Below are 18,607 nucleotides of genomic sequence, written 5' to 3'. Positions count from 1 at the left end.
TGAGGTGCGAGACCAACCGTGGGCAAGCCTGGAAACGTTGTCGCGGGGTGGCTAGGGCCACCACGCTAGGCTCTTCTTCAAGGATGTTTGTCTTTTGTCGAGACCCTAGGTATTTAAGAGGTTAAGTCCCATCTCAAAGGGTGAAGGGGAACGTTGAGCTAGATGCCAACTTTTCTGCCAGCCCCTCGCAGGCTACGACTAGTTCCCGGGAGGTGGCATTCTTAAAAAACCCGAGAGCCCACCCCTAGCAAACCTCCTGGCCCCCTAAGCCCTCTTGACGCTGCATGCACGGTGGGGGGGTGCGGCAGTGGTTACTTTTTATCGCGAAAAAGCCTTTCCCAGAGCCACCTAGCATGGACCTGGTAGGGCGGACCGAGCTTCCCGCGAGGACAACCTCATCATGAACTATGTTGTAGACATTTTTCAATCCGTTCCGTTGACGGGGGCTAGCATGGTCGTTTTCCAGGTTCACCGGGCAGGGCGTCTTTGAAGCTGCTTCTATGGGCCACAAGGCCGTCTTCCGAAGGGCCTGCCTACTGTGGTTGCGTCGTCCATAAATCAGAGAGGGGGAGGAAGAGCCGGTCGTAAGACCGAGCGTACCATTGCTCAACATTGGTCCGTCCCTTTGTCTGGTCTTCAGGTCTAGTTGGTGGCTTGTAGTAGGAGTCATTGTGCCTAGATCTCTAGGGGGTGGGGGCCACAACCTCCTGTCGTGGCTTCCCGCTAGCCCGCGGTTGATTTCAGACGTTCGTCGTTGAGGGGGCGAGGGACGGTGGCGCTTTCGGACATCCAGGGTTGTCATCCCTATTTTGGGAGCAAGGAGGCCACCCCTAGCTCAGGTTTTAAACCGGGGCCCTAAGCGATCACCAAAGTGCCATCTTCGCCACGGTTCTCGCCTCTTCGAGGTTGGGGGAAAGGCGTAATCAAGCATCTCCGTTCTTCTGGTGATGATCCGAAGAGACCCCGATCTTGGTCGGAGACCGAGGCCATCAGCGATGTCCCTATGGCCATCTTCTACCTTATCCTTGGTGAGGCGCCAACTTCTTGAGTGTTGCTACGGGGACATCATCCATGGTCTCCTGATGCATTCGTGGCTCAGGTTGTAGATGGGTGGGCGAGGGGGCCGCACCCGTCTTCCCATTATCTTGTCCTCAGGCGGCAACGGCCGGGAGGAGGCACTTCTTGGGATCGAAGATCGTACCCCCGCTCGCGTGGTGAGAGATCCGCTCCTGGCTCGAATTTTAAACCAGGGCCCTTGGAGATGACTGGTCGTCCATCTTCCACCGTGGGATTCACTTCGTTAAGGTTGGGGGAGAAGCGCTGTCAGGCATCTGGGTGGTACTCGATCCTCGGGTGAGGCCTGGATACAACCCCAGCTTGGTCGAGGACCGGGGCTATCGGCGATATCCGTTGGGTCATCTTCTCCCTTTCCCTTCACATGTCGTTGTATGCTACTACGGGTAAACCCCTTCTCCATGTCGTCAGGTTGCAACTCGGTGGTTTCCCTGTTCCAAATTGTTGCAGGGCCAGGCGAAGGTGCTTTCGAGCATCCAGGTTCCTTGTGTGTCCCCGACTCGGGTGGTAAGCACATGGCCCTGGGGCCTGTGCAATGGCTTGTCGGGCCATCTTCCTCCACGAGATCCTTTCTGGTTGGGATGGAACGGCGACGTTGTCGGGCATCTGGGAATGCCCCTCCCCCCGGGCTTCCATGAGGTCGAAGGCCTGTTCCTAGCTTGGTACATGTCATGTGCCGCCGACGATGTCCCGAAGGTCATCTTCCTCCCCATCCCTAGCAGGTCGTGCACTTGAGCTCATCTCCTGTTCTTCACTTCCCATCCTACAACCGAGTGGTAGGTATTGCTTCTTCCATGTGTGCGCACTCATCCGCCAGGGCCAGAAGTTCTGTTGTGGAGTGGAGGGTCTAAGTGATTAGCCTTTATCTCAAGAGGTAGCTATGTACCCCTCGAAATAAAGCCAATTCCACTCTTTTTGCCGATACATCGGGCAAAAGATAAAGGACCCGGGCGAATTGTCGAGTGAAATTACGCAAGCTTTCCCGTGGCCTCTGCCGGACCACGAGGAGATCACCTTAGCGAACGAACCACCGTCTCTTCCTTTGCCCCGTTGTGCCCCGGGGCATCCGCCTTGGGGAGACTGTGACATGTTGCGGCGAGAGTGACCCTCCAAGGGCCTAGGCAACGGACTTCGTGAGCACTGGTGCATCGATATGTTGCGGGCGAGGCTAGGAGGTCCGTCGCGTCTTCGTCAGAGTCGAGGAGGCAGAAAAATCCTAGACTTCCGGGCACAATGGCCCAGGCATAGTGACGGCGGACTTGGGTGACCCATTGCGCTTGTGTCGCCTACCTGGCGCGCCATATGTCACGTCGATGATTCCAACACCGGGGAATCAGGCTCCCCTTCTGGTTCAGCAGGGGGTGAAGAGCGCATCGAGTCCTTGCAACGGTCTGGTCGAATATCACAAACACACAAACACACGGGGGGGGAGGGGGGCGCTTGGTGCAGAAGCTAGGCGTAATTGTTATCTCGACGATATTAATATATTTTGTTCATAAAAACTATACAAGAGACATATTATTTTTTTGCACTAAATCACACGCATCATCCATATATTTTAGAAACAGACCAGTTAAAAGTGAAATATTTCAGCATGATGACTTTTCATTAAAAATAGAGTATAACGTGGATGCCTTCAACTAACATAGTTAAATTGTGGTCGCTGTCAATTTTGTAAAAGAATGTCAATTGCAGAGAGGCACTTCAAAGTCAAAAAATTACAAACCAGCCCCTACGTTTTACATAGAGAACCCACACACGAGATGAAGAAAAGCGATCGGTTCCCTCGCCACCGTCACCATTGTTGAGCTTGATCTCACGGCCGTCTGCCTCCGCCCCAGGGACGAAACCAACTGAAACAGAAGCAACGCTGGTCGCCGCGACCAAACCCCTGAAGATCCTCCAAGAAAGCACCCTGGCCAGGAGGAAGAACAACCTAGTATACTTCAGTTCCCGTACCCTAGTGCGGAGTGGCCCCAGCACCAACAGATAACGGCGACCTGAGTTCGTCGCCATTGATGACCTCCGCGGAACGCAGCTCGAAGAACTTCCCGCGGGGCTTCAGATCCACACTTTCCACACAACCTGTTGCTACCGAGGCAACCAGATCAAGCAGGAAAAGAAAGGACCTGAGCATCTCCGCGTTATTGAAGGGAGCCTCGCTAGTTACCGCCGCCGGCCACTGTCCACACCTCGGGGAGTCGCCAGCAACGAGCCCTGGCCGCGAAAAACCGCCGCGCGCCAGCGTGGGAGCAACTCCAAATGGCATAGCGCCAAATAGCCACACAGGCAAACACAACAGTCCTATAGCTACTATGTACAGGAGGGCCGGACACCCTCTCTCCCATCTACTCCGGCCGGTAGAGCCGCCGGTGAGAGAGAGAGGAGAGGGTCCGGAGAGCAGGTGGAGACACTCAAGGGGAAAGCGGAGGGAGAGAGAAAAGAGAGGCGTCAGCTCTCCCTTGAAAGTAATACACTCGGCAAACAAATAAGGAAAAAACTACAGATCCCCCGGGGATGAACCGTTCTCATCGTCCGCCTTTTGCTGGCTCCGTGCTCATAGCACATGGGTGGGGCCCTCCACCCATTAAAACAAAACCTCCAGCCTTATCTCTTCACCGAGTAGTATCATCTTCTTCCCCGCTACTCCGAATCTCACTACACACACCCGTCCGCCGGCCGCCGCCCTCCTCCCGCTGCAGCAGGCAGCATCCATGCGGCCGTCGCAACAAGGCGATATTTGCGCGTTGCGTCGAGCTCCGCCTCCACCTGCGCCGTGCGGCTACCGTCTCTCTCCCGACCTCATCTGCATGCAGCGGAACGCCCTCGTCCGCCCCACGCCGACCTCCGGCTCTGTGCGTGGCCGCCGCCTCTTTCGACCTCCACCACCTGCTGCAAGCTACGGGCCGCCCATCGAGGTGCTGCAAGCAAGGGCGCCACATGCTCCTAGCGGCGGGCGGAGTTGCTACCGGTGGGCGTAGTTGCTATCGTCGGCGGATGGAGTTGCTACCGTTGGCGGACAGAGTTGCTGGCAGCATACTTCGTCGGTGCTACCATAGGCGAGCAGATGTGCTACCAAAGATGGACGCTACTGCTACCATGGAAGAAGGCGGCGCTACCACAGGCGAGCGGAGATGCTACAAATGGAGGGCGGCGGCGCTACCATAGATGAGCGGAGATGCTACAAAAGAAGGGCGCCGGCGCTACCATAGGCGAGCGGAGATGCTACAAAAGGATATCATCAATGCTACCATCCTTGCCGGCGTTTGCTACTCGCCGGAGTTGGGATGCTACAAGGCGGACTTCTCGCCGGAGTTAGGGACGTAGGTGCTACCAAGAGCGACGAGTTTGCTACCAAGAAGTTGTCATCGCCGGCGAGTCTGCTGGCGCGGGCGGCGGCACTGTCGGTGAGGTTGCCGGCATGGGTGGCGGCGCTGTCGGTGAGGTTGCCGGTGTGGGCGGCGGCGCTGTCGGTAAGGTTGCCGGCGTGCGCGGCGGTACTGCCGGCGTGGCCGAAGCGCTACATTGGCACGCGGCGGGAGTCCCTGAAGGCACATGCATTCGTGAGTTGCTTTTTTGTTTTGATTTCCCAGTCCGCATGAGAGCGTTGACCCAATATACGATCAGATTAGTGTCATCGGACTGTTAGCGACCCGGGGATCGGGGGATTTGATCCCCGGGGACGCTCAGCACTGTCCAACAAATAACAAGACACGGTGAAAATTCGTTTTCTGGTAGTGCACGTCTTCAAGGGTTGTTTCTCTTTGTGTACTTGAAACATGATTCTTAATGCACTAGGCCTCTCCCACTAAGTGAAAAGAGTCTCCGGTGATTCCGGAAAATTTGTCATTACCATGTATCTAGCTCTTTGCCGTGTGTATTTAGTAAAATTAACTCGGCAAACAGACAACAATCGGCAAAATTCAGAAAAACAGGCGGCAACAAAAATGATACTCGGCAATGTCTTCAAAAAACACTTGGAAAATACGGTACTCGGAGGAAACATGTAAAATACACATGGCAAAGATAAAGTAAACGGCAAATATCTAGACAAGTGGCTACCACAATAGCTGTAAAATACACATGGAAGGTCGGCCGCTCCATCGGTCGCTCCTCTCCTGACGACCACCTCTTCCTCCTCCGCCCTCTCCTGTCCCGACGGCGTCTCCGACGATCGGGAGGCACTCGATCTTGCTAGGAGGATGGCGGAGCACCCCGGGGAGTAGGTCACCGTGGTGCACATCCTTGACAGCAGGGCCAGCCACAAGGAGTACGTCGAGGTCACCGTGCACCTATCCGAGGCCAAACACGAGGGACTCTCCCGTGGCTGCTTCTCGCCGACGAGATTGACGTGTACTGCGGTGCTCGTGGCAAGACGAAGATGTGGCCCTGGATGACGGTAGCTCGACATGGTGGCCTCGAGCGTCGACTCAACGATGGAGAATGGCCTGAACGACAGCTCCGTCGATGTGGCCGCGTTTCTGACATTAGTTTTTTTTGTTGCAATTAGACTTTGCCGATGGTGTTAGAAAACACAGCCTTCGCCAGTCCACATGAAACCGTTTAGTGCTTTTGTATGCCGGGCTAACAACAAATACACACGCTAAATATATTTGATATATTAAAAACACACGGCAAAAGCCCTTTGCCGTGTCAATATGTGCAATGTATGATTTGTGTGCCAACGCATCGCAAATGCATTGGCGTGTTTCGAACGGCCTTTGCCCTGTATTTTTCTCACACGGCAAAGACTTTATTTCCGATAGTGATACGCAGGGAAAGGCCCTTGTAATGATTACAACAACATGGAGACTTCCGATTGAAAGGAACTTACAAGTCTTCCACTGTTCCTGCACTAAACCTACCACCGTCATCGCCAAGATAATATCCGAGAACGCTAGTTGCAGTATAGCAGTATGAAGAAATTGAGTTCATTCAAGAAAAAATCTAGTCACTGGCGCCGCACCAAACATTCGTCGCGTGTGATGCTATAAGATTCGCGAAAATGCAAACAACTCCTATATGGCCGTGCGACAGTTGCTCGTGTGGGCTTGTCAGATCGTTTTTTACGCACTTGCACAGGAAAGCAACAAGAATCTGTCCATTGCATAATTGATTGGTTCTTTTTTAGCACGCGCTTGAGTGCTTGACATGGAGCCATCCAGTAGTACAGTACTACTACAGTTCATGGCCTATGGCCTAGTATGATGTGATTGCACGAGTAGATTTCCTTGCAAGTTACAACCAATTCATTTGTTGAATAGTGCTGGACAGTACCATAGGATCTAGTAACTTCTAGGAGCACACGTACGATTATGTATTTAATCTCTACAAAATTAACATAACTTTTGGCGGTAGAAATTTTTCTTGCATGTGATTGCTTAGGTGATACCAACGAAGATATTTTTGCTTTCGCTATTACAAGAATACAACAATTTTTGATCGGTTGAATAAAAATTCGGGAATTTGTTATTGAGCAACTTGACAGCTGTATTAGAACTACCCGGTAGCTTTATTCGATAGATTTCATAGTTGCTTCAGAAATATGTAATAGCTATATGTAAATAATATGGTAGTTATTTTTAAATTATTCAATATATATATAGAAAAACCAAGTAACTATTTTAAAATAACCGCGTAGTTATTACTAAATAACATGATAGCTATTGCTAAATAACCTAGTAGCTATTACTAAATAAGCTAATGCCTATATTTGAAAACCCTACATTTATTAAAATGCTGACAACTATTGATCTGGTAGTTGCTGCTAAATAATGTAGTGGCTACTGGTAAATAACCCGGTGGCTGTTACTAAATAATTTTGTAACTATATTAGAGAACTTGATGGTTACTTATTAGAATTTGGTAGCTATTTTCTAATTAACCTGATAGTTTTTACTACCTCCGTTTCAAGTAATAAGGCGCCCTTGTTTTACCTGTTTTTTGTTTGATCAAGAATTACTTCAAATAGATAAATATTGTTTGTATGAAATTGGTATCATTAAAAAGTTCTTTTCAATACGAATCCAACGATACTAACTACATATAATATAAACAAAAAAAATTTGCTCAATTTTTATGGTCAAAGTTCGTCTTGGAATACAGTGCGGCTTATTCCTTGAAACGGAGGTAGTACTAAATGGTCTAGTAGCTATTGCCAAATAATATACTCTTGAGTAGTAGCTACGAGTGAACATCAAGAGTAGTAGTTTATAGCACGTGTTGGTACTAGGGAACAATCTTTTCGACTAGTGATGCATGTGATTTTTAGAATTTAATGTCATAGTTGCAATTTCGAGGCTACATGCATGTCGCACATGCCAGCTGTTGGCAAGCAGCATACGGCAACAACTACATGTAAGACAGGGCTAGCCCGTGCCATCGTGTGATCATTCGGACCCATTATGACAGAGAAAAAGAGGCATGTCTAGCTCCCACCGCACGGACTGGAAAATATGTTGTGCCACCGCATAGCACAGTATTTAAAACTGGAAGAGTAGGCGTGATAGTTTAACTTACCTTGGGCAGCAGTTGTGGATATGTGAAATCTTCTTAATTTCTGAAACAAGGAGAAACTTTTGCATTGATTTCGAAAAGTTATAACATCAACATCTACTTACCCTATAGTGATCACACAATGCCTCAGATAGTTTCAATTACAACACAATTGCAACTAAATACTTTTAAATTACAATATGGTTGGAACTTAATTATTTTCAGTTGCAACTAAATCATTTACAATTTGGAATTCTACGGTAGTACAATAGTTGCAACTGAATATTTTTTAACGGTAATATGTTGCAACTGAATTTTGCCTTTAAATGTGGGTGACATCATTTGCATGAGAATTAGGGTAATTCTCGTTTGAATGAAAATTCCACGGACCCAATGAATAAAGCTGCAAGATAAATTCTTACCGGAATGTAAGTGTGAAGCAATGGTTGGAAAGTGATAAAATTGCAGGAACGACTATCTAAGAGCTTTAAATCGAATGCAACAAAAAACACGTGAAAAAATATATCGATACTGCATGAATATGTGGAGATGTGTACTAGTACTCCCTCCGTTCCTTTCTATAATGCCTATTGTTTTTTCGCTTTTATTTTAGAATATAAGAGTAAAGCTATGTTGTTTTGCAAAGAACCCCTTCCACCGATATGTTCCGTCCAGAAAATCTGGAAACGAATCTGTTCCTGTCCAGTAAATCTGAAAACCAATCTATTCACGTCCAGAAAATGTGGAAACCAATCTGATTATGGAAAAAATAGTGGGAGAGAGGGAGTACATGACGCATCGGTTATGTAAACAAGATTATTTCTGAGATCTGATTTCAGTTTCCTATTTTGTATCTAAGATCGCTAGGGGTGTTGTGTCAAAAAATGGCTTGCACTAATTTCCGTGCCAAAATACAATAGGCACTATAGAAGGAACGGAGGGAGTATTAAATTGCAATGCGTCTGGTGGGTGGTACGTCATTGAAAGTTTTTTTAATTTTGACCCTCCGCTTTCTCGTGAATTAACCCGCAATCCAACTATGTACGGTCTGAATTGCGAACCATCGAAGGGATAAGAAGTGTCCCCAATTTGTGGCCTTCGTCATGGCCGAGGCGCCGCTTCCCCCAATGCTGGCCGGCAGGAGAAGCTCACTTGCGAGTGTTTCTTTCGTTTGTCAAAGGTCGGCGAACCCTCCACGCCAGCTGATTCGATCCCCTAGATCCTTCCGCTGCGGATGTGGCCGAGGCGGCCGGCGGAGCTCTCCCCCATATATTCGCCGAGGACGTTCGCCTTTTGGCCGCCGTGCGACCGGAGCACGCTCCCATCGCGTCCGATGCCCTTGTGAACCATGGCTTGCCACGCGCAACCAGGCTACGCTCCACCGTGTCGGATGCTCTCATGAGCAGCGGCTGCAACGTCCCATGGACGCCACACGCTCGTCCTGCTTCACCCTAAGGCGGTGGTAGCAGCAGCCCACGATCCGTCTAGGTGGTTCACCTCACTACTCAAAACAACGGTGACTTTGGGAAGAATCTTTCGTATGTATGACTGTACTGGACATGACTGAAGGCAAATCTTATCCTTTGAGTTTTAGTGTTTGGGAGCAAAGGATTTACTTGGTGAGCTGATGATTTGTTCATTTCCTCCGCTTGAATATTTTGCATTGTTTTTTAGGCTTGCCTTTTTTTTTGATAATGGGTGTTTATTACTCATAAAAAGCAATTACACCTGATCTCTGCATAGCTAAGATGCACACAACCGTTCAAAAAGTCTCAAAAGTCTAGAGTGCTAGAAAAGGCGTATTACATATCAAACATGAGCTGTAAAACGCCTAAGGTGAAGGCGGGGGCCCAATCCGTAGATTATGCTGCCACCCATGCAGGGAAAAAGTATACCTCGCTATGTCCTCCAACCGTGTATAGACCTCCGTAAACAGGTCGCGGTTCTCCTACTTCTGCAAGCAGTCCAAGAACGAAGAGTAGCGGTACATATGTAGATAACCTGCAAGAGAGAATAATTGTTGTCATTAAATTTTTTGTCATTGGAAAGCGCCCCCACCCTAATAAACGTTCTAAATCTGTGATCGATCCCATGAAGCCAATTATCGAAGATGTTGGCCACACTAGTCGGGGGATACATATCAGATGCTATTTGGATGCATGACCATATAGATCTGGCAAGCGACATTGGAATAACAAGTGTTTAATTATCTCATTGTGTTGACAAAAACACACTACGTACTCCCATGCCAATTGCGTTTCACAAGATTATCTTTGGTTAGGCTTACTCCTCGACGGAAATACCAGCCAAAAATCTCAATTTTGAGCGGTATCTTCATCTTCTAAATCTTTTTGTTTTTATCAACTGGTATTTCCGGTTGGATAATGGCATTGTACAATGAACTTACAGAGAATTTTCCATTGGATTGTAAGTTCCAACAAAATTCATCTTACCCTTAAGACAACTGGATGGATTCCAAACGCAACAGTAAGGCATTCCATGCAAGAAGTCTCGGACAGATTAAATGCAATGGGATCACTTTTAGGCTTGCCTAATGCTGGGGTCTCGTCCAAGCCCATCACAAAATTTACTGCTTGTTTTCATGTGCGTGCTAATTTACTACCGTTAGGAATTAGTTTTCAGTTGGCAGTTAGCTAATTTTTGGTGCTGGCCAAAACAAAATATAAAAAGTCCATTAAAGAGGATGTTTTTTTTACTTCCGTCTAGACCTGAGGTGGAGGGTTCCTACGTACGACCAGTCACTAAAGTACTCAACTAATATGATGCCCTTTTTTTAGGCAAATCAGTGGGTTTCCTCACTGTGTATATTTATATAATTTTCAAAAGTTATATGTATAAAAAGAGAAGCTTATCAGATAAGCAATATCTGACTAACTAGCAGGCCCTAAGCCCAAAGGAAGAAGAAAAAAAGAACCAACTTATCTGGGATTATTGAAATCTCTCAACCCAAGACTTGAGGCCAGCATAAGACTTTCTAGGAGCCTTATATAGAAGTAGCAAGACTTCCTCCTTAAACTTTCTTCGACATCTATATAGACTTGGTGTAGTATTTTTTAGATGAAGTCGTTTCGAGTAGACCAGATGGCCCAAGTTATCAGCATATCAGCTCCATAAAAAATTGGATGTTGAGGGAAAGCTTCAAACTTGTAATAAAGCTTTGAATATCTGTCTGCTGAGGAAGAATCCAGTCTGGACATATGTATCGCCAACACATCTGGACAAATGGGCATTGGAAGAACAGATGGTTCATTGTTCCTAACTCATCTTGTCCGCACATAATATGATGCCCTTAGATACATATCATCACTAAATCTATACAAAGCGACAAAGAAGGTTACATAGGGGGAGTGGTGTTTTGACACATGGGATCGTATGATCCCTTTATTTTAAAATGCATTTTAGATACATTTTGAAACATCAAAAAATTTGAAACAAAAAACTCGCACGTACATCTTCACGTGCTACACGTCTACAAAGTTTTTTCATGAAATTTGACTTGTCTTGTGACATGTGTAAAAAAGACAAAATTCGGTGCTTAAAATAAGACTTGTCACAACATAAAATTTTCTCTTTTTTATATAGACCACAAAAAATATCGGGTTTTCTCGAAATTTGGCGTACGCATATATATTATGAAGATGTACATGCAAAAATTTTTGTCAAAATTTTTCGACACTTCGAAATATATTTTCTTGGTAGAGGGAGCATACGCACCCGGGAGCCAAATTGAATTTCCGTTACATAGGGCAGAAAAGCATTTTGAAAGAAATGGGTGACAGTGAACTTTTGAAATAATGGCATCGTTATTAATTATTTGTCATCACATTACATATAATAGGTAAATATCATCTTTTCGCATGCATCTTTAATTGAGCATGTGTAGTCGTAAGAAATTATGGTAATTTTTTCAAAAAGTAATATGTTAAATTAGTTTTATAGTACTAAAAATGTGGTTCCGTAGCGAAGCACGGGCAATCCGCTAGTAATATATAGGTTGGAACAGATATTAAAACTTATACTAAATTAGTTATATAAACCAATTCATATAAATTTTGGAGCCTCATTCTTATGCTCCAAAGGGCAGAAATTGAGATAATGCTCAATGGCTGACGTCGCAATATCCTACAAATTTTATACAATCCCTGGACGGGCAAATGGGAGTTTGTACTAGATGTTCACATCTAAGTGACTTAGAGGTTTACGGGCACACATAGTGTAGTAAACGGACAACCTTCTTGAGATCAACCGACAGAAGTTGCACACAACCATTTTGTCACAAAATTACAATGTCTCAAAAGAAGAAGAGAAAAAAGGCATACATAATGCTTGCATGACTCTTGCCTTGGACCATTATTATTTTGGACGATCGGCAGGCGTTACAAAACAAAAGTGAAATCTAGCCAAATAGTGGTGTTGTCTTTTCTACACGATCATGGGCATGTAAAAGCAAGAATGGTACCTGAGGGGATCAGATACCGCTCCGTCTGATCACAAAATTAGTGTAGATAGACAGCATTTAGCAATCATATAATGCTCCGTCTCATCACATAATTAGTGTAGATACACGATAGCACTTAGGTATCATATACTCTAATATGGTTAGAGATAACAAACGCGAAAATACCAAACGGAACCTGGGTACGCGCGCACCCAGTTATGAAAAATTCAAAAAAATACTATTTAAAAGTTTCAAAAAAATGTGAAGTAAATTTTTGCATGTTCACATTATGTTGATACTTACCCGTGTGTGTTTTCACAAAAAAATACCATTGTATGTGGCCTACACAAAAATGACAAAATGCAAATTTCGGATCCTGTGAATAGTACAGATTTCTATTCACTATTGTCATTTGGACATTTTGTCATTTTTGTGTAGACCACATACAATGGTATTTTTTTGTGAAAACGCACACAAATATGTATCAACATAATATGTACATGTAAAATTTTACTACATATTTTTTTAAAACTTTAAAATAGCATTTTTTTTCATTTTTTTGGAAAACTGGGTGCGCCCGCACCCAGGTTCCATTCGTGCATGTCCAATACAAGATTGTTAATTGGATCGGCAGTTTACTTCCTAAGTGTGGTACATGAGGGGGTTGGGATGGTCCTTTCCTTCTTCGGCATCGGTCTCAACTTTCTCATGGCCCGGCTGAGTTCATTTTTATGTAGTTGGCCCTATCTCGATCTTGGGGCTGTCCCTAAAGGCCACATATCGAAGCAGAAGCCTTGAGGGATCATGTGTCGCAGGTGATTCTATCCGGATCGGGTGGTGTTTATCAACGATTAGCATGGAGTGCTAACCATGATGTTATACTAGCAAGCATGTGGTGGTGGAAGGATTCTTCCGGTGGTGGTGTCCTCTTGGTGACATGGACGGTTCTGAACGACGCTAGGACCCGGTCCATTAACACTAACATACGTCATCGCACTCCTCCAGTAGTACATGAGGTAGTGGCAAGGATTACATACATGGACCTAGTTTTGGATGAAGTGCCAACATGATAGGGCTAAGGTATCCGATCTTTCAATTAGATGGAGATAAATTAATTTTTGTTGGAGCTCGGGCTTGACGATCCGACTACGCGTGTGAAGTAAGTGCGCCAATGCAATCGCTTGGCCAATCTCCCGGAGTTACCGATCTTGCGGATGCACGATCAGCCTGACCAACAAGGGTCTTAATTCCTACCTGAAATCGAGAACAAGAACTAATATTGCAATCAAGATATTATGGATCAAGATGAAAGCTTTATTGAAAAGGTGGGATTCGAAATTAATAGTTGGTCTTGTTCTGGGTGCTGACCTTAAAAGAAGTATACATGAGTTGCAGCAATGGCAAACTTTTAGTCTAAACAAAATTCGAGTGTTAATGATGGCTACGAAGGGGTATATAAGGGGGAAATGCAGGGTTTTCGACTAGCCAAGGGGTGGGTGGCCGAAATCCATCCTAGATGGGGTTTCTTCCTTAGATACAAACCCTAATCCACATCAAAAAACTGAGCAGTCAATGGAGAGGTGGCAACACAACATGTAGCTGATGATGAAGAGATGTTGTGTGACGCAACACCTCCATAACGGCGTGAAAGTTATTGTTGATGGACATAAAGCAGTCAACAACCCAACACAATGGTTGCCAACATGTGGGGATGCGAACAATGATGAGTGGTGGAGTGGTTGGCCAGATGCATCGGGACGGTGACAGTGACGTGGCTGACAAGGCGTGATCGAGATAAGTAAGGCTAGCATGAAAAAGAAAATAAGTGAGTAACAAATTTGGCCCGACGAAGACAGTTCTTGGTGTTGCACCAACTTAAGAGAGACCGTACCTTGGTTGGAAAATTGCTGAAGCATTTTGTTTGCACACTTGCCACTCTTCTCACTCTCACTTTTTCTTATAATATTAGTATTTCTCTAGTATTGGGTGGACTAGGGAACACACACACTTTGTAGGGTCAAGTGAACACTGAAAAATCCACTTTCGGTAGGACAAGGTATGAGAAAGGAAGATAGGTCTCAAAGGGGAAATAAAAGTTATACCTTCGGTGTTAGTGTAGGTCATCATACAATCGTGCTTGTATATTCTGTCAAAGGAATCACTCGAGTTTGTGGTATCATTGTTACTGTTGATGTGTTACACAAGCTTGATTTCAGACGAGGAGCAACAAAACAAAAACATAAAACACATAGAAATTAGCCAAACCAAAATGAGGTAAACTAGTCAAAATATGTTGGAGATTCGCCACTAGTAGGCTAGAGATTCGAAATAGGCCAAAGACTTTTGTGCTGCAGGCCAGCGATTCTAGCTCGGGGCTTTCCTTTTCTTCGAGTTAGTCGATTTGTGCAGCAATTTGAGCCTCAACATATCAAATTAGTCTGTCAAAAATTGGAAAAATCAGGAAAAAGTGGTGCAAACAAAGTTAGGTCGACATCTGAAACATGAAATCAATGGACCAAAACCACAAATAACTTAATGATTCAAGAGACCAATCCAAAAGTAATTCGAGGCTACTATTTTTTTGTATCTTCGAATTTTGTAAAAAAAACAATTTGGAGGGATGTGGTCCAACCTCTTCGTTCTGTTCCGGTCTTCAAGGATCGAAAAGCAGGGAAGGAAGACCACGATAAACGTGAAGTGCAAATCGAGTTATAAATGCACACAACACATCCACATCTTTTGCCCTTGTTGGTCCGATTAACCAACTCAATAGAATCCACAAGAAAGAGACACAAAGCTAGAGTTTCTAATGGAAAGATTTCCAAGGTGCCTTTTGATACAACTCAATCAATCAAAGGTCTAAGGAGAGGTCTTGGGTGTCCCAAATGGAAGCCATGGATCATTATCTAAAGTCTAATCTCAATCTCATTCTAGGGTTCACAAATGTGACTGGGGGCATATATCTAGCGAACCACGAAATGTGGGTATTATAGGAACGAAAGGGGGTGACCTGAGGTTAAATGAGCTATGTCCCAACTCTCTTGCGTGCCCAAAGTCCAAAGATTCCATTGTTCCAATTATGCTCGAGATTCCAGTCCTGGGGCGGAGACTCTGGGTAGTCTCTATGAGTCACGCCATCTTCTTTGAGACATTGGAAAATACCATAGATTTCATGCTGATGATTTTTTGCAGAGACTCCATTCTTAATAGGGTGGAGATTCCAATGTAAAGGACATGAGACTCCGGTGAAGCTACGGTAGCTTATTTTTTGCACTTGGTTCCTTACCACGGTCCCGCTGCCTTGGTCGCATGGATGTAATTGTCGTGGCTTTTACCTGGCTACACACAAAGTTTTAGCATGAAGTAGTGTACGATTCAAAGGGGTATTATAGTGACATGTGGAGAGGAGAAAATCCGCCGCAAGTTGGATAGATTTGGCTCTAGCTTGGGTCATGAATCTAACTGTAGACTTGGAAGTCTCGAGAAGGTGGTGCACGAACGCCACACCGTATCAGCGCATAATAATAGTTTCTTGTCACAAATTTGCATCGTTGGCTAATCAGTGTAGAGTAACATAGTCGATGTTACTACCCCCATAGTGCAAATTATCATAGGCGTGATTACATAAACGAGTTATTTATTTAGCTGTAGGCCTATTTTCTTGGGGTATGTGATCTTATGGTACTCCATCTGTCCCGGTTTATAGATCATGTGTGTATCACTAGACCGATAATTTGACCAAAATCATGTAAATTGTACAACAAAAAAATTATACCATTAGAAAAAATAACATTTTAAATTTCTAAGTGTACATGTACAATATTATATACCTTGTATTACGCTAGTCAAACTGATGATCTAAGAATACGCACAAGACCTAGAAATCTAGACGGAGTGAGTAACATAATATTGTACCACAAGCCTCTCATTTCGGAGTTAATGACCTAGTTGGCACTACATGTAGTTGTAAACTGTAACTAATTTATAGCTAATATGTATAATAGTTAGCTATATAAATGTTGTGATTTACAACCATGGCCCACCTCCCACAGAGACCAAAACGCCAGATAAGACTAACCATATTGGGGATTAACATAGAATAATGTCATGTATATAACACTAGTCTATGTTACTACCTTCATAGTGCATACTACCACTGTTTTAAAGAATAAGGCACACACGTATTCCAAGGCAAATTTTGACCATAAAAGTTGAGCAAGAAAATCTTCATTATATTATATGTAAATAGTATCTTTGGATTGAAAAGCATTTTCTAATGATATTAATTTCATACAAACAATCTTTATATATTTGAAGTAATTCTTGGTCAAACAAAAAACACGAAAAACGAGGAAGCCTTATTCTTTGAAATGGAGGGAATAGTAACTTAGATTTAGTATCATACATGGGTGTATTAATTATCTTATAGACTCAATGTACATTGAAAAGTGTGATGTTACGATAACATAGCTAGTTACCATAACTAGTTCTTTCTTCATTTAATTCCATGCCATGTTATCAAAATGCCTAGTTAGCAATGCATGTAGTTCTATGTTAGTATCTTAGTTACTTGTATTACGAGTAGTCTAAGGTTGGTCATAGTGCATAGTATCATATTGTAGTATCATGCATATGATACTTATCTATGATACTATCACTATAGTGGGTGGTATTATAGAGTAGTATCATAATCTTCTAAATTTATTGTTTTGTAGAATCCCAATACAAAATGTGTGTACAAGATCTATTTAGCATTAACTTTTCTCGTAACGTGCGCTATGATACAGTATCCACCTATGTTACTCTAATCTTATCTCTCCTCATTAATTAGATGCCACATCATCATTTTTGTGGTCCTAAGATGCATGATACTACCTAAGATACTAGCACTATGGCTAGCCTAAGTTAGCTCGTAAATGAGAATCCAGTCTCCTTACCTTTTACTTTCTCTGGCTGACAAACTAGTATATACTAATTTCGTGTTACATACAGGAGTTACTACCGGTGCACACACCAAGGGTGCAATGTGAAGAAGCAGGTTCAGCGGTTGTCGCGGGACGAAGGCGTGGTGGTGACGACGTATGAGGGAACCCACACGCACCCCATCGAGAAGTCCAACGAGAACTTCGAGCACATACTCACCCAGATGCAGGTCTACTCGACGGTCAACAACAGCTCCTCGACCTTTACTCACCATATGTTTCAATGAACGTTGCATCCATGCTTGAAACGCAAACTCGGGGAGGGGTGTTGTTGTTTTGTCCATTTACCATAGACATGTATGTAAGCAAACATATACATAATAAGCGCTATTTGGTAGCTAGATACAGGCTAATGCATGCAAGTTTCTTTCATTATTGTGTTGTTGTTTGTTGTTGTTGTTTTTTTTTTTGTTGTTGTTGTTGTTGTTGTGTTTTCTTCGATTGTAGATGAACTCCAAACTGATCGATCAATATAGATCATGCACATTCATGATGGGATCCCTCAGGGTATATATATCTTCGGCGCAATGCGAGAATAGAACGTGTGGTGGATGACCTTTCAGCGGGACCACGTGCACCTGCATCTCCTCTCGTCCACTCATTCCTTATCCCCACCCGCATACCTGCATCATCTCCTCCATGTGCTCGAACAAGACCGGCGGAAGGAGAGTGACTGACCCCCAATCGAGTTGATCCTGAGGTCGGTGAAGGAGAAACGAGAGGTGTTGGTGATGCGGACCGATGGATCACGTGCTCCCGAGGTGAAGGTCAGCGACCATGGCCTTGGCATAGCTGTGGGGTGGAGAGGCACGAGAAGATCCGGTGCTCTAGAGGCGAAGGGAGCATAGGAAGATGTGGTGGTGCGGGTAGGGGGCGATCGCACACCCATGCTACGAGGCGGCGGCCATGGAGCCGGTGGGAGGTAGCGGATGTTTTGGTGGTGTAGGGCGGCACACATCTGTGGGGTAGCCGAGTGACTCAATCCTGAGCATCCCGACCCTGCCATACAACGTGATCCGATGGTTCTACATCATGATGTTCACCTATTATCTGTAAGAATTCGTTGGAACTTTTTTTCTTCTCTATTTAATTACTTCTTCTCTTTTTGTCTCGTGTACCCGGCCGTGATACTCGTTCTAGATTGTAGCTTTGCCTCGTGTACCCTGGATGCTCGTTATAGATTGGAAGATCTCACACATAATCAATGAGCCTTTCCCCTAATCTCCTTGTTTCCCTACTTTTACATGATTGACTTTGCTTATAGATTAGCAACATGATACCGGTGGATGTAGGATAATATCATTTTTTCTTGTGTTTGATGTTTTTGAAGGATCCAACATTTATTTTTTATTGGTGCATTTAGTTTAGCCAAGTGTATGAAATCAAATCTACAATAAATGTTCATCCAGATTAATGGATGAATGTAAAAAATAATAAATTTGTCAAATTCTGGATGCAACTTTTGAAGCTAGATGTACTTTATATCCTTTTTACATGTACCAAATGATGGGACGTGCTTCCCTTGAACTGATGAAATTTATCAAATTACAAAGCTGTAGTGCCTTATTGGGATGTAGTTTATCAATACCGAGATGTA

General features: G+C 44.4%; 1 protein-coding gene across 1 annotated transcript in view; it reads left to right on the top strand.

Moving 5' to 3' along the window:
• Window positions 1–17,355, top strand: part of LOC124698776 (probable WRKY transcription factor 75) — a 35,952-nt gene extending 18,597 nt beyond the window's left edge. The window contains exon 2 of the mRNA XM_047231202.1: window positions 17,021–17,355. Coding sequence (XP_047087158.1) covers window positions 17,021–17,237 — 217 coding nt within the window. The 3' untranslated portion in view covers window positions 17,238–17,355. The remainder of the gene's footprint in view (window positions 1–17,020) is intronic.
• The last annotated feature ends 1,252 nt before the right edge of the window (window positions 17,356–18,607 follow it).

This window comes from Lolium rigidum, chromosome 3 (assembly GCF_022539505.1).
Source record: "Lolium rigidum isolate FL_2022 chromosome 3, APGP_CSIRO_Lrig_0.1, whole genome shotgun sequence".
NCBI classification, from domain to species: Eukaryota; Viridiplantae; Streptophyta; class Magnoliopsida; order Poales; family Poaceae; genus Lolium; species Lolium rigidum.
This window is presented reverse-complemented; position numbering and strand designations above follow the sequence as displayed.